Consider the following 25,787-nt stretch of genomic DNA (forward strand, 5'->3'; position numbering starts at 1 on the left):
CACTCTCTCCCTCTTATCTGCCTCTTCTCTCTCTCTGTCTCTCTCTGACTCACTCACTGCTATTCTCTCCATCTCACTTGCTCTTTCTCGCTATCCAGGTCTACTGAACTCCGTCAGGTCTGTAGATCATTTTACTGATGCTGACACCACAGAAGAGAGAGAGAGAGAGAGAGAGAGAGAGAGAGAGAGAGAGAGAGAGAGAGAGAGAGAGAGAGAGAGAGAGAGAGAGAGAGGAGAGAGAGAGACACACACAACACACACACACAGACAGAGAGTACACGTGGGTGAAAATATAGTGTGTTTGCATCCTACAGCAATATGCACTCAGGCATTCAACAGACAGGCATGTAGAGGAGAAACCAGACTGAAAGAAAGTTGGACATACGTACAGTTACACAGACAGACAGACAGACAGACAGACAGACAGACAGACAGCTAGCCAAGCAGGCAACCAACCAGATGACCAGCTAGTAGGGGTGTAACGGTACACATATCCGTACCGGTTCAGTACTGGACCTTCGGTTCATTACGCGCTATGTACCGAACGAAACGCATGTGCAGAACTTTTCTTTGCGTGCAGAATTTTATTCAAACCCCCAAATTCACCCCTTCCCAAAATATATGTTTGTAACACAGCAGGGTCATTACTGAAAATGAAAATAATTGTCTTGTTCGCCAAATAACACACACACAAACACACACACCCCCACCCACCCACACTAACTTTCTTCCGTGCGACTTTCGCTCACAGCTGATCTGAGAAAAAAAAAAAAAAAACGCACAACCTACTTTTGCTGAGCTCCTCTCCAGTCAAGCTGCTGCGGTGTTTAAATCCAAAATATTGAAAAATCCTCTGCCATTGCAAACATGTCATCTCTTATAGAGTCTTCTTTCTCTGCTTCACGTGAAGTTAAATGTTCTCTAGAAGTGAAACTGAAACTTAAAATCACTGACCACCGCGACAAGCCTAGGTGGAACTAAGTCTAATTTATATATATAATTAATTATACATAATAATAATAATAAAATATTGTTTTCCTGTTGTACCGAACTCGTACTGAACAGTGACCCCAAAACCGAACCAGCCAGATGGACTGCTAGACAGCCAGCCAGACAGACAGAGAGAATGACTGTTAGACAGACAGGTTCCTGGACAGACATGCAGCTCATTGATTTGACTAGTCTGTGCACTGTCCACCACTGTGCATCTGTGACTGGCAGGAAACCCCACCATGTGATTGGCTGAGAAGGTAGGTATGAGGCTGTGTCATTGTGTATGTGTGTCAGTGTGTGTGTGTGTGTGTGTGTGTGTGTGTGTGTGTGTGTGTGTGGGAGGGAGTGTATGTGTTTGTGAATGAGACAGAAAGAGTTAGAGTGAGTGAGAGAGAGAGAGGAGGGAGAGAGCGAGAGGCAAACATCACATGATGAATTAGTGCTGACATTTCTGACAATCATCCTTAAAAGGTATGGGTCATTATTGAGGAAGAAAACACACCCACCCACACACCCCCACACCACCCACACACACCTCTCTTTCCTCTAGCAGCGGGTGGGCCCGTGTGTGTAAGTGAATGTGTTTCTCCATTATCATAAATTAAGGACGGGTAAACTTATAACTTATAAAATCTAATAAGGAGCTTCTCTTCCAGGACCCATGTATTATTCAACATATGGATATGCTCAATTAGCAGACATAATTAACGGACGCAGCATGGCAATTTGGCTGCCGGAGAGGAGGAGGAGGAGGAGGAGGAGGAGGAGGAGGAGGGAGAGAGACAGGGAGAAGTAGAGTAAGGTGGACTGGGAAGAAGGAAGGGAGAAGTGTATTTTGAGGACAAGGTGTGGAGAAAGAGGAGAGGTGAGAGAGGGGAGGAAAGGAGAGAAGGGAGGAGAGTAGAGATGCGAGAGAGGAGAGGAGATGGTTAATATAGAGGTGAAATGGCCAGGGAGGATTTTGAAAATGGAAGAAAAGAGAGGGGAAGAGGGAGAGATGGAGAAGAAGGCTAGGGTATGTTCTTGGACAGTATACCAATATTAGCTATATGCTAATTTTCATGATGTATTTTGTGTAATACAATTGTCATGGTGCTTTTTCCTTCAAAAGGGTATATTTTAATCCAATATTTTATCCCCAACTCTTTATAATAATGCTGCAAGGAACAATTTCTAGATTAACTTAAAAGAAAACCATGCGTCATTTGACGATTTGTACATATCCTTGATGACGGGATAGTAAAAACCAACAACCTTGCATGGATTCATGACGTAATTATTCAGTATGCTTCCCAGTCCTAGCTGAGGTGCTGAACAAGTGCTGAGGCTCTGAACAAGTGCTAGAGCGTGGGGAGTGATTGTGACCTTCTGCTGCCATAAAGAGCAGACATACTGGCATTGTCCTGCGGAAACCTGGCATCCGTAAAAGGTCAACTTTTCGATTGAGGACAAACTGGTTGATTTGCCCATTAGGGCATGATGCTACTCTATACAAGACAGTTAGCTGTCGTTATTGCTGCAGTCAGTACAGGAACAACTACGGATTCTGGTAATATATTTGCTCACATAATTTAACACATTAGAGATATAACTGAATAAATGTCAATGCCATAGGCGGCGGGTGAGCTTGACATTAGGGAAGGCTATAGAATGGACCTCGCGCGGAGCGCGACATTTTTTCCCTTTTTTTTTGGTTGCACGCAAATGATGACCAGGTTCTGATTTCATATACACACACACACTACTAGGCTACTACAGCGAGCCCCACTCATTTCATATAGTGCAAATTAAGTGTTCAAATGAAGGCATCCAATAATATATTAACCATAGTCTTACCTTAATGCAGATAAATGCGACGTTTCGTCTTGGTGAGAAAGACCGTTCACAACTTGAATCACAAGTTGCAATGAAGTGAACGTTTTTCGTAATTTAGATCTCATCATGCTTTGAAAACAATGTACATACAGTAGTAGCTCTAAAAAGTTTCCACGATTTGATGAACTCTGACTCTCATCATGTCCTCTTAGAGCAAGCCCTGTATGGCAAGATAAAACAACATATACAGCCTCAGGTGATCCGTAGTTATGCCCAGGGCCAGCCCGGTGCAGCTTCTAAATTACTTTGTTTATGTCTTGGAAAAATACTGTATTTTGCTTTTTGAAATTTGACTCAAAATAGTGCGCTGGTGTTCGCTACAAAGCGATCGGCGGGCTGAAATTCAGAACACAGATGTTGCTTACTGCGGCCTGCGGGATCAGGATGATCATGTGAATGATGTGATTGGCTACATTATTTAACCTGAGCCTATGCGTGATTGGTTACTGCCTGTACCTGGAATGTTAAACACTGCCACCGATTGACACCTTCGTCGTTGACACCTCGGCCAGCCGGCTGCAGCACAAGACACACACAATAGCCAGCAGCCTGCGCACATATTATATACATTTCAAGATTCCGAGCATAATATTCTGGGTAGGCATAGCCCCCACTAGCCTATATATACCCGCCGCCTATGGTCAATGCCGTGAGCAAGTTTAAAAGCCCCAAATAAACACTATCCTCCCATTACTGCTATTTCCAGGTCCTGGCTTCCAATATGATGTTCCAATGTGGAACCCAACCAGACTTCATTATAAAGGTCCTAACGACCATGTGTCCAGAATACCAATCTGCCAAACACAGAATGAAACAGAATTTGTATGTTGGCAGTGATACTGATAAAGGTCCAGTTCTAGAATGAGTTAATGTTTGCTTCATCATTACCTTTGCCAGAAATGTACTGTACATACAATAATATGAACACTTTATTTGCAATGTATGATCAATTAAGTGCTATTTGAGCGTATAAAATGTAGTACTCAACTAATGTTTAGCCAATGTCTGTGATACTTTTTAATTTAAAACAAATTAACATACAAGCAGAGGCATAGATACATATTAGAATGAGGCATGTAAGAGAAGTTCCAACGTTCCACAGGCCCACCAATACCTCTGGCCAGTTCCAACAGCTCAGTGACTAGAAGCCAGCATCATTCCTCAGATATATGTGGTCAATGGGTAGCTGATGTGTAACAATGGGTAACATTGCCAGAGGTTACTGGTCACCCAGGGGCCACCCATGCCAAAAAGTTATGCACTCATACTGAAAAGGCACATTGGATGAAAGCTTATGGGCCAATGATATGTGTGACGCCTATTACATACATACTGTACCATGTGTTTTTAAGTGAATAAAAACAAGTTTCCTTGAAGAAGTATGAACGATTAGAGAGAAATGACACCATTTTGAATGGAATAGCACAATCATAATTGAATTACAAGATAAAGACATTAAAGGATGTTGTACCACATTGTAGTTTGTGGTGGGAAAACGTAATACCGCCACGCCTTCAAAACTAAGATAAGATCATTTTGGCCATATTGTCCCGCCTAAGAGCTGAGGTTATTTATATTCTTCTTTGTTTTGTTTGTTTCCTGGCTCGATGGTGAGCGGTTGTTAAGATATGTAGGAAAACACACAGACACACATTGTGATCTCCTACGTACAGGAGACGAGATGATCCTCTGCTGTTACACTGGAGCTGTCCGTCTGTGAGAGACATGTTCTCTTTCTATCTGCTCAGCATCAGCCTCTTCATCTCTTAAATTATAGATCAAAAGCCCTCTGCTACAGGTTATTAGTACACACACACACTAGAACACACTTAAAGGCCTATGCACACATACACACCATGGCTGGCAGGAAATCAATTATCATCAAAACCTGCATGAAATATTTCAAAAAAGTAATAACCTCTTTTCCCATTTCAATGTCAGCACACACACACACACACACACACACACACACACACACACACACACACACACACACACACACACAGTGTGTGATCTAGTAGATTAAAGGCTGTGTGGAAAATGTTTAGGCTGTGATTTGCACCTCCGTGTCAATACAGAAATATTGAAAGGGAATTAATAAGTGTGCTTGGCCTCATTGATGGGCAGATAATTACTAATGTGATGTGGGGAGAGAGAGAATATTAACAGACAGACAGGCCGAACGACGAGAGAATAAGAGAACTAGAAGCAGAAGAACGAGTGAGATAAAAAAAAAGATAAAATATAAAGAGAGATAACAATGAAAAAGCAGGGGTCGACTAAGATGGACACAGAGAGAGAAGGTGATCTATATCCATGAGTGATCTGAGGGCTGAACGAGGTATTGATTATCTTATGTGACTAAACAAACAGTGGCTTCATTAGGCTGCAACCAATAACTCCCTAATGTAAACTCTGTGTGGGATAATAAGACACTTCACTTTGATAACTGCTACACTGGATAGAGATGTGTGTGTGTGTGTGTGGTCTGTAAGGCAAGCACTTCATATGATAACAGGCTTAACATGTTTTTGATCACTGATAAAAGAGCGATAGAGAGAGAGAGAGAGAGAGAGAGAGAGAGAGAGAGAGAGAGAGAGAGAGAGATAGGGAGAGAGAGAGAGCTTGAGAGATAAATACATATAGTAGAGGGGGGAGGTACTGTAAGTGAACATGAGTGAGAGGGATGGAGAGAAATATTAGACGGAAAGAAAAAAAGAATGAAGAAAGAAAAAGAAAGCAAAGCAAGCATTGAAAACAGCATTATAGCACAAGAGAGCAGCTATTGGACTAGTACGTTGATTGATATAACGAGGTTAGCTTGTGGCATCACTAACCCAACACTGCCCACAGCGTCTCAACAGAAATAAAGGATCATTGCAAAAATAATGAGAACTAAGAGCGAGAGCCAAAAAGGAATTGGACTCACAAACACTAATAAATGCCTGCGTCTATTGTGGCTAGCCAGTGATAATACAGAGGGTCCAGAACTACCCATACCGTATGTAAGAGTTATGTCAATTGAATCACCAAGACCCCAGTTGTTCAGAATGTTAGAATATCCAATAACACAATAGCACCATGGCTTGCAGAGAAATGTGTTTGTGTGACACAGGATTGTACCCCACGTGTATTAGAGCGGAGCTTCTGTTTGTTAGGCACTTATTCCATTCAATACATTGAAAAGGTGTACAGTATATCGTCATCATCATAAAGCAGTCACATCATTATTGTTGATTTGCCAATATTGCCAGGCAACAATGTAATTAGTTATTGTGTTGAAGTATGGGGGAATACGTATGGGACTAATATAAAACCATTACATATACTACAGAATAGGGCTGTAAGAATCACACATAAAGTGAATTATCGAGAACACACAAACATATTATTTATTAAATCTAGAATAATTAAACATGAAGACATGGTTAAGTTTCAAACAGTGTTAATTATGTTTAGGGCAAGAAATAAGATATTGCCAGAATAGTTACAAAATCCTTTGTGTAACTTTCCAGGAATGTTTGGTTGATGGATTTGCCGATTATCTTTGAGGCAATTTTAAGGAGGCCCGCCACTTTGGATTTTGCCTGAGGATGTGAGAAGCTAGACCAGAGATGGGAGATGAAAACAGCTTTTTGTAATCTTTTTCTTTATGCTCAGAGTGAAACACGCAAGGGGACGCATTTGTCAAAACATTTATAAATTCAAGTCTTTGTATCGTATTGAGAGAAGCAGCCTTAAAGCTGCCACAGTGACACATTCACACAATGGTAGAGGATCTGACAGCGAGGCACACGTACGTGTGTGTGTGTGTGCTACATATGTACACCTCCATATAAAGTGCATACACAGATACATAGAAACAGCCCATAGTCCTGACGTATATGTCCATAGTGTCACAGACAGCCATAAAAACACTATTGATTTTCCTTGTCTTAGACAACTGGCCTATAACGCTATTGATTTACACACACATGCACGTACGTGTGTGCAAGCATGCGCACATACAGATGCACAACACCCACATGCACGTACGTGTGTGCAAGCATGCGCACATACAGATGCACAATACCCACATGCACTCACACACACAATTCCCAGGAGAATATGGATCATATATTTGCCCTTTAAAGGCATTCTGTTCTTTGAGACAGAGAAACAAGGGAGCGAAACAAGGGAGCCTACAATGTGTGTGTGTGTGTTTGTGTGTGTGTATAGTAATAATAGTCATCGATTTGACAGTTTTATGATCTACAGAATGTGTTTAGGCCCACATGTCTATGTGTCCCTCCTGTACAGTATCGTGCAGTAGCTTGACATCCATCCTTCAACACATCATTCAGATACAGCCTAGCTGCCCTACTTCCAAATGACTGCATAAACACCTGTTCTCTCTCAGTTTTCTCTCATCCTGCCACCGTGGGGGAAAGGATAAAGGGAAATATTGTGTGTGCGTGCGTGTGAGCGAGACATTTTTAGACACATCAAAACATTATCCTTTTGAGGTGGAAAGCAAGAGTTTAAAAATAAATCTCAGCTGAAAGTTGGACTAAGTTTGACTTCAAACTTCAAAATATCTTCCAATCCAACAGCCAAAACAAGCGAACGAGGAGAAGAGAAGGCACCACTAGTGATGAACTGACACCACAGAGATGGATAGAGGGCCTTTGTGAAGTATCCTGTTCGCGTGTTGCTTTTTAACAGCGGAGGAGTGCAAGAATGTGACAATGTGACCATGTGACCGCGGCAGCGCGAGAGAGCGGCAGTGCGGAAATAGGCTGTCTATTGCCATTCTCTAAGACAAACACTAACCTTAACCAGCTCCTTAACAGCGCCTAAACTTAACCTTTCTAACCTTAACCAACTCCGAAACAATGCCTAACCTTAACCTTAACCATGCCTAACCTTAACCGGCGAAAGAATACACGTTAAAAAAAAATAATTAAAAAAATTGATGGGATTCGAACTTGAAACCAACGGACCACAGGACCGCAGGACCGCCGCGCTGCCAGGTGAGCTAAGCTTCGAATGAGAATCATGGCGGTTTACGGCTAAATAATGCCGCAAGCTCTGCCGCTCCGCTCTGCGGTTGCCGCGCCTGCCGCGGGGCGTGTCGCAGCCAATCAGGGAAAACGCGGAAGCATTCGGCGCACTCCTTCGCTGTTAATAAGCAATAGGCATCCTGTTCCTCAACACTGTCTGAGTCAGGCAGTCTTCTTCTACATCATGCGTCAGTGAGACAGCATGTACTGTACTGTGTGGACAGGAACTACCCACTCCATCTCTTTCATCTCTACCACGACGAGAAGGAAATCAAATGTAGTCCGTTTTCAATGTTTCCGTTTTCTAGTCGAAACCGCCTATAGCCAGTGAGTAGCCACTCTCCCTCCAGATATCCAACAATGTCTTACCTGCGGCACACTGGTCTTCATCGGCCCCGTTCTCACAGTCTCTTTCTCCATCGCATCGCCATGACAACGAGACACATTTGCTGGTAGCTCCACCACAGTCGAACTTCTCAGGTGGGCATGTCTGTCGACCTGTTGGGGAGATTGACAGGTAAGTAAGAGATGCTGATGGTAAGGAGGTCAGCATATCGGAAGGTTGGGCTGTAGGTAGGTAGGTAGGTAAGTACGTTAGGGGGGTCAGTGGGTGAGTGTGTGAGCTGGTAGGCAGTAGAAAGAAAGAAATAACAACTGGGAGGGGAGATGCTACATCCACGCTGCAATCAACTTATAGACCTGCCCTCCAGTCTTGAATATGTATTGGGGAGAGTGAAGAGACTCATAGCAGAACCTCTCACTCTCACATCCCTCAGCCGGATATATTCAAAGAAATGTTTGAGGTCAATCTGTTGTGTCAATCTTTGACTGGAAAATCAATATCACAAGTATATGGCGGAGTATCAACCCATCCCCCCATGTCTGAGCAAAATCTGATGATAATAAAAAAGGTTCTTGTGCTACAGACAGACACACACACACACACAGTGTGATTACAATGCCTCCTTGTGCTTCGTGTATGAGTGTAAGGAAGGAAAGATAGAAAGAAAGAACGATGATCAACAACCGTGGTGTGAAGGAGAACAGGAGGAAGGAGGGAGTAGAGAGAGATAGAGATAGAGATAGAGAGAGAGAGAGAGAGAGAGAGAGAGAGAGAGAGAGAGAGAGAGAGAGAGAGAGAGAGAGGAAGAAGAGAGACAGTCAGTCAATGGAGTGAAGGAGAACAGGAGGACGGAGGGAGTAAATAAGATGGAGAGAGAGAGGAAGAAGAGAGACAGTCAGTCAATGGAACAGTCTGATAACTCAGTTATCAAGTTGCTCAAATCGATCCCCCCTCGAAGGCCTGGAAGAGGAGCGCTCAGTGAGACAGACACACAGAGACACACAGAGACAGACACACAGAGACACAGCAACACACAGAGACAGACACACAGAGACACAGCAACACACAGAGACAGACACACAGAGACAGACACACAGACACACAGAGACACACAGAGACAGACACACAGAGACACAGCAACACAGAGACAGACACAGAGACACAGCAACACAAAGAGACAGACACACAGAGACAGACACACAGACACACAGAGACACAGAGACAGACACACAGAGACACAGCAACACAGAGACAGACACAGAGACACAGCAACACAAAGAGACAGACACACAGAGACACAGCAACACACAGAGACAGACACACAGAGACACAGCAAGACAGAGACAGACAGACAGAGAGTAACCAGGCACAAAGAGACAGACACACAGAGACACAGCGGCACACATAGACAGACAGACAGAGAGTAACCAGGCACAAAGAGACAGACACACAGAGACACAGCGAGACAGATAGACAGACAGATGGAGATACAGCAACACACAGAGACAGACACAGAGACACAGCAACACAGATAGACAGACACAGAGATACAGCAAGACAGATAGACAGACAGATGGAGAGTACCAGGCACAAAGCACAATCAACAACAGGGAAGCTATAGATGGAACATACACACATACACAGAACTGTTGGGACTGTCTGACTCTTAATACACAGACTCTGGTGCAGTGTGCTACTACGTCATGGGCCATGTATACCATCGTCACTATTATTAGTGGCCGATTGAATCATGCCATTCACTACTATTATCACTATGTTCTATTACTATGATTAATAAAGGAACACTTGAGACTTAACACACACACACACGCCATTGTAGAAACAAAAACTGCCGTAAAAAATTATCTGAAAGAAATGTGTTTCATTTGACTGTTTGAAATGTGTCGACATGAAAGATTAATGAAAAGAAAATAGTGGAATTCACTGCAGACGCACACACAGGTCCTCCTGTAGTGTAATTGTGTGTGGCAGGAGGCAGGTCATTGCTCCTACATACGGTAGAGCAGCCCATGGGGTTGGAGCAGAGAGGAAAACACAGCGGTCAAATACATCACATTTACACCCAACGGCAAATCCCTGTCCCCTCTTTGTGAAAAAATAAAAACACTCATCTCCTCCCTCGCCCCCCCTTACCTATCCCTCTTTCATTCTCATTCTCCCCCTCCCTGCCTCCCTCCATCCCTTCACAATCTAGTTATAAAACACACACACAGAAAGGCACACACATGTTGTTACTGTACACATCCACACACACACACACACAGTCAGTCAGACATTCAGAACACACACACACACACACACCCACCCACCCACCCACCAGTGGGGACTATAGTCCCAGATTACATTACAGTGCTGTGTGCCTGTGTCAAATGCAATTTCATCAATACATATCTGAACACTAGCACCGCTGCTTGGCAACAAGCCTGTGTGTGTGTGTGTGTGTGTACGACCACAGATCAATAGCCCCGCCAGTATTAGTTTATTTCTGCTTCTCTCTCATCCCCCAGCCCCTCTTACTCGTCTCAATTGTATTTTTTACACTGCATTGTAAATCACAGCCATTCAACGGACTCCATGTCAGGGGAGGCTGGGAGCAGACGTCAAGTCTCCTATGAGAAGGTGAGAAGGTTGCCAGGTTTTCTCTAATGGTGGTCATAGGTTGTTGTTCGGTGGAGGAAGAGGTACAGAAATCCTTTACTCACTGAAAGTAAAAGTGGAAAAACCCTTGTAAAATAGTACTCCGTTAAAAGTAAATGTTTTCCGTTTGATGTTCTACTACACTTCTACTTAGTAAAGGTGTGAGAGTACTTGATTTTTAAATGTACATGTGTATCAACGTCCAACTTCCCAGGCTATCTGTTCTATAGGTTGTTGTTCCATCCTAGAGGCTAATCTCTCCTGTGACAAAATGGCATCCAATGTAATAAAAAAAGTCAACCAACAAACTCGTTTCTTGTACCGGATCTCCTCTCTGGTAAACAAGAATACCCTGAAGACTCTGGCAGGAGCACTCATTCAGGGGTACTACGACTATGCTTGCACCTCATGGTACCAAAGCACCTCAAAGGCGCTAAAAACAAAATTACAAACATCTCAAAACAAACTGGTCAGACTACTGCTTGACCTTACTCCTAGAACCCACCTCACCCCTGCCCACTTTGACAACCTAGGATGGCTTAGAGTAGACGACAGAGTACAGCAACTTGCAATGGGCCTGGTCTACAAGATACACTACACGACCAAGGTACCCATGTACATGTCAAAATACTTCCCAAAGGTCAGTGAATACCACGATCACAACACCAGAGGGAGCTCCACAAATCATGTTAAACCCAGATTCGGCTCAAATAAGAGACTAAACACGTTTCGCAATTATGCCACATCAATGTGGAACGCCCTACCCAAAGCTGTAAAGGAATGTGGATCACTACCCACTTTCAAAACCTCTCTCAAGGGACACCTACGGGAGACTGCAATTCAACACTGGCCCCTGTAAATATCCTAACCCAACCCCCTCCAATGTACAGTCATTTACCTAGTATGGTTTTGTCAATAGTCCAATGTACAATTTTGTTTGTTTGTACAGTGTCTCCCCCCCCCCCCCCTCAATGTACAGTTTTACTTGTTTATACAGTGTGCCCCCCCCCCCCCCCCCCCCCAACCACCTCCAATGTAAATTACCCAGTATGGTTGTCAATATCCCAATGTACCCAACCCCCCCCACCCAACCTCCTCCAATGTACAGTTTCTACGTCAAATGTATATACTCCCTTTTCTTGACTCCTTCTGTATCACAAACAGTACTGTATTTGCAAATCTGGTATGTCATAAATGTATAGATGTAGCAGTACTGACTATCTGTATGTCATGTATGTCATATATGTCCTGATGAATTGAAAATGGGGGACCCTGATGTAAACAAGACGAAAGTCTTTCTCTGGTCTGCATCCCCTTAACAATTGTGTGTATTGAGCTGTACTGTATTGTACCCATTCTGCAATCTGTTAATAAAGTTTTCAATCAATCAATCAAACCCAAATCTGTATAAGTACAAGTAGAAGTAATCCTGATAAAAGAGTACTTTTAAAAACAAAAAACAATGTCTACTATAAGTAAAAAATATTCAAGTGCTCAAGTATATTGAACATATTCAACTATCAAAAGTAAAAGTACTTGCTCTAAGAGTTCAGATGGGGCCTACATCTGTGGCTGTGGGAGGAGTCTACAGACCCCATCTGTGGTTGTGGGAGGAGTCTACATACCCCCATCTGTGGTTGTGGGAGGAGTCTACATACCCCCATCTGTGGTTGTGGGAGGAGTCTACAGACCCCCATCTGTGGTTGTGGGAGGAGTCTACAGACCCCCATCTGTGGGTGTGGGAGGAGTCTACATACCCCCATCTGTGGTTGTGGGAGGAGTCTACAGACCCCCATCTGCAAATCTGGGTTCCATCGATATCTTGGCGGATCTTCTTTCTTGTTTTTCTGATGATGAGTTAATTACAGTATGGTAGGTGATTTTAACCTTAATTGGCTTAACAGCGCAGCTGACTATCTTAAGGATGTTGGTTGTTGCCTCAATTTAGCACAATTAATTACAGAACCTACTAGGCCAAATTTGAAAGACTGTGCTAAGTCTACTCTTATTGATTTGCTATACTCTAACAAAGTTGACCAAATGATAGCCAGTGGTGTTTTTGAGCTTGGAATCAGCTACCACTGCCTGATTGCATGTGTTAGAAGTGCACAGCTGAAGGACAACATATCATAGTTAGACAACATCTCACAGTTACAAAGAGATCTCTCAGACATTTTAATGATCAAGCTTTATTACATTTTCCGTAGAGACGTACATAATACAACCCTAATAATAATAATAATAATAATAATAATAATAATAATAATAATAATAATAATAATAATAGATCCCTGATGTGCAATTAGCACTCTATTTTTTTTTTTTATGAAAACCTTTATTTCAATTGTTGATATGCACCTTTCAAAAGACCTACACTTAAAGACAGAATAGCACCCTGGTTCTTCTCAAGGCTGTTTAGAGAAAGGAACAGTGCCTCGTCTGGAGCCCGACGCATCGCTGATGCTGTACATTGGTTGTCATTCAGACAACTCAGAAATAAATGCACCGCAGCTGTGAGAAAAGCCAAAACAAACTAATATCTAGACTTAATTACCAGCTCTTATTCAAACCAGTCAACATTCTTGAAAGTTGTTAACTCAAACAAAAACAAAACCACTAATTCCCAACATACACATGTTAAAGTAGACAACTGTGTTCTCTGATCAGAACTAAATGTGTCTCGTCTTTAACGTGTCTTCACAGAGGTATGTTTGTTTGATAGAAACTATACAGGATATAGTATACAGTATACAGGCCCCTCTTGTTGATGCTGTTAGTTACTGATGTCATTTCTCCTTTCAGCCCTTTGAATTTTTTTATTGAATTTTTTTATTATCTTTTTCCCCCTTCTTTTTCCGTTTTTCTCCCCTCCCAATGTTAGTCGTTATGCCAATTCCCAATCCTCTTCCTGGTCGTTGCGCACTCTACCCCCTACCGTCGGTCTGGGCGGAGACTATCGCATGCTTCCTCCGACACATGTGTACCCAGCCCACCACTTCTTTTCACCTGGCAGCGTGGACTCTCACTGAGAGAGTGTAACGTGTGGAAGGTCACACAACGCTGTCCACAACGACCCAGACCCACCCACCGGCTTCCCTCCCGCTGACTCTGCCAATCGAGCCAGTATGACGGCCGGCCAAAGCCCTTTTCATTTATTGATGTACTTGGGGGGGTGACAGATAAAACAGTTGTCTGGTAATTAGAAGGCTCCCGGTTAGATTCCAGCTCCTCCCTGCAGCGTGTTGAAGTGTCCTTGAGCAAGACACTTAACCCCCAACTACTCGTGATGAGCAGGTTGGCACCTTGCATGGTTGCCTCTGCTGTCGGTGTGTGAATGTGTCAGTGAATGTGTGAATGTGTCAGTGAATGTGTGAATGTGTCAGTGAATGTGTGAATGTGTCAGTGAATGGGTGAATGTGGGGTAGAAGTTGTAACGCGCTTTGGATAAGGCGCTATTTACCATTTACTTGGTGCCTTGCAATGACCAAAGTGCTCTATTGAAGAGGACAATTTATTTATATATATTTGTTTATAAAACTGGCTGCCCAGTTATTACAGTTATCATACATTTGTAATCTCTCCATTGCCACATGGTGTTTTCCTCTAGTTTGGAAATCCTTCAGGGTGATTCCCCTGCACAAAGGAGGTGATAGGGATACTTTGGACAACTATCGTCCTATTTCCAGGCTACCTTGCTGGGCAAAGTTCTTGAGACATTTTGTACTAAACACTAAGGCGTCGGTTACACACAGGGTGTTTTTCGTTTCGTTTTCAAGATGAGTTTAGCTTTCCAGGTCGCAACGTAGCGGTAGGCGAGTTAGACATTTGTTTTGCGACCTGAGCACGTTCGTTTTGTCAGAACGAGGCGTGGTCAGACCGCAACGGATCGTGTGTCAAATTCAGCACCGAGCATGCGCGGGGAGGTAGTTACTGTACCTGCGCACAAATCCTGAGAGTGCATACCCGCCTCACACGTCCACAGGTAAACAACACAGCTATCAACCACAATATTTTGTTTGCTATGGCGAAAGTTTCAAGAGACCTGTTTACTTGGACCGATGACGAGGTCATACTGCTGCTTGAAGTCACGCTGGAGTACAAAACCAGCCATTTAGCCTCGAATGTCGACTGGGAGTCCGTGGCTACAAAGTATGCTGATCTGTGCGTTCGATTTTGTGAATTGTATCCGTCTGCAGAAGAGGCTACAGCGAGTGGGAGACAGTTCCCACACAGCCCTCAAGATATCACAAAAGGTATGTTGTAGAGCTAGCGTTAGCTGGAATGTTTGGGCTTGTTGATAAAAAGTGATGTGACTGTGATGATTGTCCAGTGGCTAATGTTATGGACCACTGGGTAGGTGGGTAGCACACGGTGTGTGTATCCTGTTCGTAATATAACAAGTAACGTTAGGTAAATTGAAGAACATGATTATGTGGGTTAGGTAAATCATTTTAATTGGCACCTTCTGTGATCGGCTCGCAATATGAATATTATTACCTCAAACTAACGTTAGCAACCCTTTGTCTGTGCTGGGGGGGAGGGGGGTTCAAGTTCAGTTGAGCCCATCGGGATTTGCTCTCTGTGCTGTTTGATTGGTTGATCGAATGTTATTACGATTGCAGAATGGGTACAACAATACAGTATACTGTACTGTTTATGATACAAAATAGCTGTTTATTGGTTCCTCACATAACCATGTATGTAAACTTTTTTTTCTGGTGATTTCTGTTCACAGTAGGGCTGGGCGATATGACCAAAAACGTTATCGCGATAAAATTATAAAATTATTTTCATATAATTCGATATCGATAATTATCGTCGATATAATGTCTGTCAAGTTTAATTAACTTCTTATGCTGCTGCGAATGTCTCGAGTCGAGTTGATGTCGTCATCAGTCCGCGCACGTTAGCAGTTAGCCGACAAGCGGAGTATCTCATGAGACAATGTAATAAATATGACACTAAAATACTCTCTTCCGCCACAATATATTGAAACGACGTCCACTGTATACCCCACACTACTATAAACGTGGCCTCAGAATTCACGCCACACACATACTCGGCACGTAAATATATAAAACAACGCCGTGCAAGCTAGTTATCCTAGCCAGCCTGTTGTTTCTAAGCGAATGTCTCGAGTCGAGTTGATGTCGTCATCAGTCCGCGCACGTTAGCAGTTAGCCGACAAGCGGAGTATCTCATGAGACAATGTAATAAATATGACACTAAAATACTCTTCCGCCACAATATATTGAAACGACGTCCACTGTATACCCCACACTACTATAAACGTGGCCTCAGAATTCACGCCACACACATACTCGGCACGTAAATATATAAAACAACGCCGTGCAAGCTAGTTATCCTAGCCAGCCTGTTGTTTCTAAGCGAATGTCTCGAGTCGAGTTGATGTCGTCATCAGTCCGCGCACGTTAGCAGTTAGCCGACAAGCGGAGTATCTCATGAGACAATGTAATAAATATGACACTAAAATACTCTCTTCCGCCACAATATATTGAAACGACGTCCACTGTATACCCCACACTACTATAAACGTGGCCTCAGAATTCACGCCACACACATACTCGGCACGTAAATATATAAAACAGCGCCGTGCAAGCTAATTAGCCTAGCAAGCCTTGTTGTTGAGTGAGTCCTACCTCTGGGTCTCCTTCCGGGTCTCCTTCGCTCTCGGCCATCTCCTTCACTGATTGGTTGTTAGTGCGTGCTCATATCCAAGCTTGGAAAATCGATATATCGAAACTTTGCGACCACGTTTCATGTTTATTTCGAGGAAATAATTTATCGCGATAGTTATCGTTATCGTTTTATCGCCCAGCCCTAGTTCACAGAGAAAGTGACCACCAAGTTGAAGGGCATTCGGAACAGGAAGGCCTGTGGCGATGGGAGGCGAAGTGGCCATGGGCGTGTTCAAGTTCAAGTTCAAGTTCTTTAATAGTTGTCATACAGAAGTACAGAATACTTTCATACAAAATGCTTCTTACTGTTACGCTCCAGAGACTGTGCTAGACAAGATAGTATCAAATAACATAATAACATAATATAGCATGAATTTAGAAGAAGAAAATGAGGTCACAGTGTTCGGTATAGACATATGTACAATGTTCTGAGTTACCATATAATATACAATACACAATACTATGCAGTGTACTAATGTACAGTACTATCTAGTGCAAAGCAGAAATGGGATGAGGTACAATTTTAGGTACAATTTACAGTAAGGTGTACGAGTTGTAGTGCAATCCTTCATCCATAAATATAAAGTGTGGGGAGTGGGTGCTACAGTGTGTTTGTTTAAAGTGGGTGTGTGCTATAAGTGTGTGGAGTGGGTGCTACAGTGTGTTTGTCATCCTCCTGCACTACGAGCGCTGCCAAGCCATTTGGGCAGGATGTCCAGCAACGTAGCAGCTACCTCACAGTGTTGCGTCCATCAACGCTGACGTGGGCCCCCCCAAAACGGCATTTCTATTTAACAGGGACAGCAAACGTATTCATTCAGCAACAAAACGAAAACAAAAACACCTAGTGTAACCATGGCCTAAGTCCACATCAAACTGTATTCAGAGCCAATCAAAGCACAATTTCAGCCACCATTGATTACTAATAATGACATAATTTCGGCTTTAGAGAAGAGGAAACACTGTGCTGCTCCCAGGATTGCCTGGGAGGGGGAGCCTAGCTTAACGGTGCACATTCAACCCACTGACTGATGAAATACTGTAGCAGTAGGTGAGTTTTGGCTGAAATGCAGTGAATTTCATAGTAGTGTCATATATCCTGTATACCAGTGGATGACTGGAAGAAAATACCAACTTTAGGCAAAATGACTATAATATACCATGCACTGTATGCACTATGACATCACTGTGACCGTGTTACATTTGACTACATAACTATTTACAAATAGGACATTAGGTGAGACCTCAGTAGGTCTGACAATTAATTAAACCACAGTTTGAGAAGGCAACATCTTTAGGCAGGGGTGCAGTAAAATCACTGTTAAAACCACAACACTGGACCTGCACACTGCTGTGATCTGCTGTAATTAATGATCGTCTCTGTGTCCGCTGTTACAGCCTTTAGCTATTCTTTTGATGAACAGAGCTGAACAAAGTTTTATTTATTTAATTGTATTCTCTTTTTTGGAGAATCTCTTGACCACAATCATTTCAGCCGTGTAGCCTGCTTCACACAGACAATGTGTTTGTTGATACACAGCACAGGTTAGACAGGTTGAGCTGTTGGTGAAGTTTAGACTTTCACTAGACCGTGGTTCGATTCCCGGGGGGGGGGGGGGGGGGTATACATTTTACACTTGAGGTGAAATTATAACGTTATTCACATCAAAAGGGAAGACAATATCATTAGAAAACAATATCATTAGAACTATCAATCTTTCACATCAGAAGGAGTTTGTGTCACAAAGGTTCTAACCACGCAAGAGGGAAAGAGGCGATGAAAATGGGTGAGAGATGAGTCACTGGAACACCATAGAGGGGCCGTGGATCGACAGCTGTCAATTCTAGATCCGTCAGGCATAATAAAATACTACAGTTAAATTCTAGTCTATTCCATTGACTAAACAAATTGTGGTTGTCTCGAATTGACTATTTAGTAGTAGTAGTAGTAGTAGTAGTAGTAGTAGTAGTAGTAGTAGTAGTAGTAGTAATAGTAATAGTAATAGTAATAGTAATAGTAATAGTAATAGTAATAGTAATAGTAGTAGTAGTAGTAGTAGTAGTAGTAGTAGTTTTATTCAGTCATATTAAATCAATACATTTCAGCTCATTAAACCAACTTGCTCTACAAGAACATAGTATTAACCTTAAACTGGTTCTTAATGCTGGTAAAACAAAATTCATGCCGTTTTCTACAGCCAGAAATATTACTTATGAAGATGTGCACATCTACGTAAGTGGTTCTAGCATTGACTGGATCTAAATATCTGGGCATGTGGCTCGATGAGACATTTACATTTAAATTCCATGTGGACAACCTGAAAATTGGCTTCCTGTACAGAAACAGAACCAGCTTCCTGTACAGAAACAGAACCAGCTTCATGTACAGAAACAGAACCAGCTTCCTGTACAGAAACAGAACCAGCTTCCTGTACAGAAACAGAACCAGCTTCCTGTACAGAAACAGAACCAGCTTCCTGTACAGAAACAGAACCAGCTTCCTGTACAGAAACAGAACCAGCTTCCTGTACAGAAACAGAACCAGCTTCCTGTACAGAAACAGACCCAGCTTCCTGTACAGAAACAGACCCAGCTTCCTGTACAGAAACAGAAACAGACCCAGCTTCCTGTACAGAAACAGAACCAGCTTCCTGTACAGAAACAGAACCAGCTTCCTGTACAGAAACAGAACCAGCTTCCTGTACAGAAACAGAACCAGCTTCCTGTACAGAAACAGAACCAGCTTCCTGTACAGAAACAGAACCAGCTTCCTGTACAGAAACAGAACCAGCTTCCTGTACAGAAACAGACCCAGCTTCCTGTACAGAAACAGAACCAGCTTCCTGTACAGAAACAGAACCAGCTTCCTGTACAGAAACAGAACCAGCTTCCTGTACAGAAACAGAACCAGCTTCCTGTACAGAAACAGAACCAGCTTCCTGTACAGAAACAGAACCAGCTTTCCTCCAATTAGTCAAAGCAGTGTTCTTAGTTTTGGACTATGGTGATTTAATTTAATAAAATTTCAAACATGTACTTAAACTCGAAAGGCAACTGAGGTTTCCCTCATTTACAGTCACATCGAGCGTACATGCAGAAATAAGCAACAAAGCATATAAAATATAAACAAAATATAAAGTCATAACAATAAGACAACAAGACAATACTGTCAGAGGGGCTATGCTTAACCCCCCCCCCCCCTCCCCCACATGCACACACACTTTTGGCCTTTTGGCTTTGTCAACTAATTAATAAACTAACTGACAGATGAGCTATAAGGATGTAATTACTACAATTGGCCAATTGTGGCCTGAAGGGAGGGGTCATGGATCACCTGCCAATCAAATGACTGACCATGGACAGGCAGACCAATCAGAAGCTACTTCTACAGTGATTGTGACAAGACAAATCAAATGATTTACTTCTCAATGTACACTGACTAAAAAGGGCATTCTTACTTTGACCTGACCTTTAAACCATGTTCACAGGTGTGAATGTGTGTAACTGTGTGAGTGTGAAGCGTTGCTGAAAAAAAGCACCTGTGCTCAGCAGCACCACCCCCAGGTAAATATGGTATAATTGCTGCTAACAACATATGAGCTAACATTGCCCGGCCTGAAGATGTACATCCGTCCAATAGACACACCACTAATGTAGACAGAGGGCTCTGGGTACCAGGACAACAATCCAATGATCAAATGATGAAATGGGCTTTCCTAATGTACTTCATGAGCCACCGTTATATCCAAATCACAGTGAAATACCTTGTTGAGTATTGGAGGAGGATGGGGATGGTATATAATATATCTGCCAACATTGAGAGGTGATTTGGACCAATTTGTCCTTTTCAAATGTATTGACCTTCATCCTGTTAAAATGGCACTGAAGCACAAGGTAAACTGTTGAACTATGAGTTGATGTTTCTCTCCGTCCTTTAGAAGATCAGTATTTGGCAAAGTTAGTCTCCCTCCCTCCCTCCCTCTCTCTCTCTCTCTCTCTCTCTCTCTCTCTCTCTCGACAGGTGTGATACACCTGAAACAAAGCCACATTGACTCACTTATTGACACTTTGTTGGACAATCTTTTCCTGAGTCGTGGATATTGCAGATGATAGTATTCCAGGCCAAGTGCTAAATCTGACACCACTGCAACTGAAAACATTTAGAGGAGTTACATCATTTGTGAGAAGGACATTGGCGCAAGACCATGACAAACTTTTTACACACACACACACACACACACACACACACACACACACACACACACACACACACACACACACACACACACACACACACACACACACACACACACACACACACACACACACACACACACACACACACACACACACACACACACACACACACACACACACACACACACACACACACACACACACACACACACACACACATCATTAACAATAGCATTAGCCACTCTTCCCAGCGTCATTCATTGGCTTTTTCGTAACCAAATTCAGACACAAGACTTTGTACCACTTTAATTTCCCATGCCCTGTAAGGCCGTGTGCACATGTACACAGGCATTTTTGAAACCGTAGCTTGAAAAGTGATGCAGAGCTTGCTCGATTTCTGTTGGGCAGGTAAGCTACCCCTGCGCGTCTATTCGAATACCAACCGGTTCATGCTTCCGCTGATGTTTCTACTGCTGTTTCTGGTCGCACCAATCGTGTGACGGCAAGTTCTTTCGCCGGTTAAGCTTAGGCACTCTTTCGAAGTTGGTTAAGGTTAGAGTTTGTCTTAGAGCAGGGCGATAGAACACCAGCCCTGATTCCAAACTCTAACCTTAACCAACTTCGAAAGAGTCGCCTAAGCTTAACCAGTGATAAACTAGGCGTTAGGTAGTTTGCTGCTGGTTGAGGCGGAAATGGGCGCGTCACGCGATTGGGCGCACATGACCAGAAACGTCAGTGGCCAATCAGATCGCACCAGAAACGGCAGTGACCAATCAGATTTGCAAAACGCGAACGCGGAAGCATGAACCGGTTGGTATTCGAATAGACGCTACCCCTGGTCATTTCTTCAAACTTGCCTACTGTAGCTTTAAGTGTTTTAAGTCCCATGTTCTCCCTGTGTACGTGTATATGCTATTGTGTTGACGCTTTCATCCAAAGTGCTTTGTAGTGCCATAAGTAAAGGAATGGTAAATGGGCTGCATTTATATAGCACAACTTATGCCTCCCATTCACCCATTCGCTCGCATACCGACCGCGGAGGTGACCATGCAAGTTGCCAACCGGCTCATCAGGAGCAATTAGTGGTCAAGTGTCTTGCTCAAGGACACTTTGACGCACCGCCAGGTTGAGCCGGAATCAAACCGGGAATCTTCTGATTACCAGATGACCACTCTACCTCCTGAGCCACTGTCGCTGTGTAGAGAATATATTTTTTTAGCATGGGTGAGCCTGGTGGGACTGGTGCGACTTAAAACAGGCATAGGCACAGGCATAGGCAACTTTTAAGAAATTAGCAAGAGTGAGTTTACCTGCCCAACAGAAGTGGAGCAAGCTCTGTGTAACTTTTCAAGCCCATGCACGTGCAGCAAACGTTTTCCACACTCCCAGAGGCACTGTTTTTTTGTTTTCTGATGTGACCCCAGGAACATCACTTGGCAGGCCAATCAGATGTGTCTGGCCTGCCAAGTGGTGTTCCCATTGGGGTCGCATTGGAAAACGAATACCACCATCGCATTCCTCATCAAAAAGTACACAATGTGCAAAACCATCTGCCAATCAGAGGCTGGTAATAAAATGCTTTTTATTATTATTTTATTCAGCTTAAAGCTGCTGGTGCCTCTGGAGGTCTGTGGAAAACCTGTGTTGCGTGTGCATGGACTTAAAGTGATGCAGAGCTTGCTCTACTTCTGTTGGGCAGGTAAACTCACTGTACTTATCTGTACTTGCCTACTGCAGCTTTAACTCTTTGGTGGCCATACCCGAGATAAGTCTGGTTATCTCGCCATGCGTTGAGCGCCATACCTGAGATTTATCGGGTTTTGATCCTTTGATCTGTTTCCTTTGATCCCCGTTCTATATGGTCAGCCGGAGCCCTTTAGGTGTCCCTGGCTCATCTGCCTACGTTGGAATTGCAATGATGATCGAATCTCACCAGGTGGCAGTATCGCCTACCTTTTGAACTCTGATAGTCTAGTTCAGACAGTGTCTGTCCTGATCCCTTTTTTTCGCTCTGAGGGGGAGGAGCTCTTGCAGAGCAATCGCTAGGAGATCTTCTCGCCTCAAAACCTATAGTGTCCCGTAGGGCTGACCCCTATTAATCAATTAGTCGACTAATCGGTCGAAAGGAGCCGTAGTCGACTGGCCAACCTCTTAGTCGAAAATTAAAATTTTTTTAAAATAAAACATTTACAAAATATTATACTTTTTTTTTATTTTTTTTATTAATAGTCGACTAACGGCAAATGTTTGGCCAATCCTAGTCGACCATCCAAATCCTTAGTCGGCGACAGCCCTAGTGTCCCATATGCACGAGTAATTACATATAAACAAGTAATCGCGATCGCCGATGGGATCATTGGAATTATTCTTATTGGAGTACCTTCTGGCTAAGGTAAGGTATATTCTGTCTATTTTACCGAACCCGAAACATGTTTCTGTAACGATCACAGTGTCATATTTTACCGGACCCAAACGATCGCATTTTCGGGGTAAGACTACCCCCCCCCCCCATTGATGATTTCGTAATTTTTTTATCTACTTTTTCTCCCCATTTTTTTATTTTTTCTCCCATCAACATTTTTCGTATTATCCAATTCTTCCCTCCCCTGTCTCGAACGTTGCTGGACCATGCCTCCCACTGGTCGGCTGCAATGTGGACGAAGCCTTGCATCACGTGTCCCCTCCGGTACACGAGGAGGCAGCCGTCGCATCTTTTCACCTGTACAGCGCGATCTCTCAGTGGCGAGGAGTAACGCGTGGGAGGCTCACGCTGCCCCCGATACTTCCTGATTCTGCTGTACAGGCGCACCAACCGACCTGTAGGAGTCGCTGTCCACAGAGTCCGATCCCCACCCACCGGCTTTCCCACCCCCTAATACTGCCAATTGTATTAGTATGAACGACCAGCCAAGCCGGAAGCAACGCAGCATTTCCTGCGTTAGTGGCGAGCGCCTTGCCCACTGCGCCACTTAGCCGCCCCCATTGATGATTTTGTGAAGGCACATATGTACATGGTATATACCTTTGATTTGGGAGTATTTGGGGTTTCAGGCGATCAACCAGAACGATTTGGGCTTATTGCATATAACGCATCTTATTACATGGCGTTTTCACATTCGTCGAAATGCTTGCTTGTGATTGGTCAATAGCCCCCCGACAGCGGTCATTATTACACAATAATGACCGCTGTGGGACAATAATGACCGATGTGCGCAGCTGTTCGCAATCAAGCCCACATCAGTGCAGCAAATCAGACACACCTGCCGCGGCTGCACTGACAGAAAAAGACTGGATTATTTTGGAAATGGGCGATGTTTAGCGTGTAATAAACTACAAACTACAGTGTGTAGAAACAAACTATTTTTTACATGTCGGACTAGAAATAGTGTCTGTCAAATGAGCCATACTATCGTCTCCATAGCTATAATATAGAATATACAATAGCTCCGCAAAGATCGTGAAATATGGTGAAAATGGTCAAGAAAATGAATGTCGTCCTCTACTCAATAATCTGTCCAGAGTATGAAAGTATCCCAAATCAAACCTGGTAAAAAATAAAAGAAACTGTGCCTGTAACCTCCCGCCAAGCCCTTTCTGCTGCCCGGGCCCTGATAAACATGCAGCCATGTGGCCCTCAACCCCCATGCCTATTGACTAACACCCCTGGGTTCACACTCCATTAAATCAGTGGACACGGGTTAGCAGCAATTTGCCGGACAGCGGGCGAGGCTTTTCTCTCAGTGTGACATCACATTAGTACACATCACACACATCACATTAGTAAAGATAGGAGGTGAGATGGGAAGGATCGGACAAGGTCGCGCCTATGGAGACCCTTTCCACGTCCTTCCTCATCCATGTTAGATTTGATTCAGAACCTCACATATTTAGATGATGCAAGGGGAATATTTGAGTTGGGAATATTTATCAATTTCACCACCCCCCCCAAAAAAATGCAAGAACAGTTACATACTATTATCTAACTACCTACCTAACTAGCGAATTAGTTAGTAACTAAACCATTATCTAAAAAAAATTATAAAAAAATATAATAGTCTAACCCCAACTAACTTTACTGTCATGCACTTGATATACTAATATACTAACCTACACTGTAGCACTCAACACTTTGATGGACATTGTTACTCAGCTGATAAGAGTTGTGCCCTTCCTGATGACTTGTCGTACAGAACTTGTAAGTCACTTTGGATAAAAGTGTCAGCTAAATGACTAAATGTAAATGTAATAACTATATAAATAAATGTGTACCTGTGTAAAGGTGTTGCTATTCACACACGTTACGTACATTTTCAAACACATCCATAAGTGTTTAGTCAGGGACAGTACAGCCTACTGTAACTATGTTACCACACTATACATCTATAGTGTGGTCTATAGTCTATACATCATAGTATGACACTATTGTCAGGACTCTCACAGTAACTACAGGGATCATAAAAGCAATATAACAGTGCATGCTAGTCAGTGTTAATTTTGTCAACTAAAATGATGACGAAAGATGTTCGTTTATTTAATATTGTTGACCACAACTGAGGACACAAAAATGTAATTTACAAAAACCAGGACGAAATTTCTATATATTTTTTTAAATATAAATGTAAATTATTTGCCAATTACACGCATTGGCTTGCCCCTTGCCTCGTTTAAAATAAAAACTCCTACCCCCTAACCCCTGCACCAACCACCGTTGACAAAAAATAAATAAAAGAATAATAATAATAATAATAATAATAATAATAATAATAATAATAATAATAATAATAATAATAATAATAATAATAATGATAATAATAATAATAATAATAATAATAATAGTAACCCCCCCCCAACCCACCCCGTCATAGGCCTGAGAAGAAAAATAATTGAACAAAGATTTCAACAAAGACCAAAAAAATAAAAAATAAAAGGAATTATACAGATATAATTAGTTATGTCCTGCTAGCTATATAGTAAAGGTCC

At 42.8% G+C, this 25,787-nt stretch overlaps 1 protein-coding gene across 1 annotated transcript in view; it reads right to left on the reverse strand.

The window, feature by feature from the left end:
- lrp8 (low density lipoprotein receptor-related protein 8, apolipoprotein e receptor) overlaps positions 1 to 25,787 on the reverse strand; it is a gene marked incomplete at both ends in the record, with an annotated part of 393,308 nt that overhangs the window by 157,906 nt on the left and 209,615 nt on the right. The window contains 1 exon segment of the mRNA XM_084311233.1: positions 8,280 to 8,408. Within this exon segment, the coding sequence (XP_084167359.1) occupies positions 8,280 to 8,408 (129 nt within the window).

Source organism: Notolepis coatsorum (assembly GCF_963971535.1).
Source record: "Notolepis coatsorum genome assembly, chromosome: 3".
NCBI lineage: Eukaryota > Metazoa > Chordata > Actinopteri > Aulopiformes > Paralepididae > Notolepis > Notolepis coatsorum.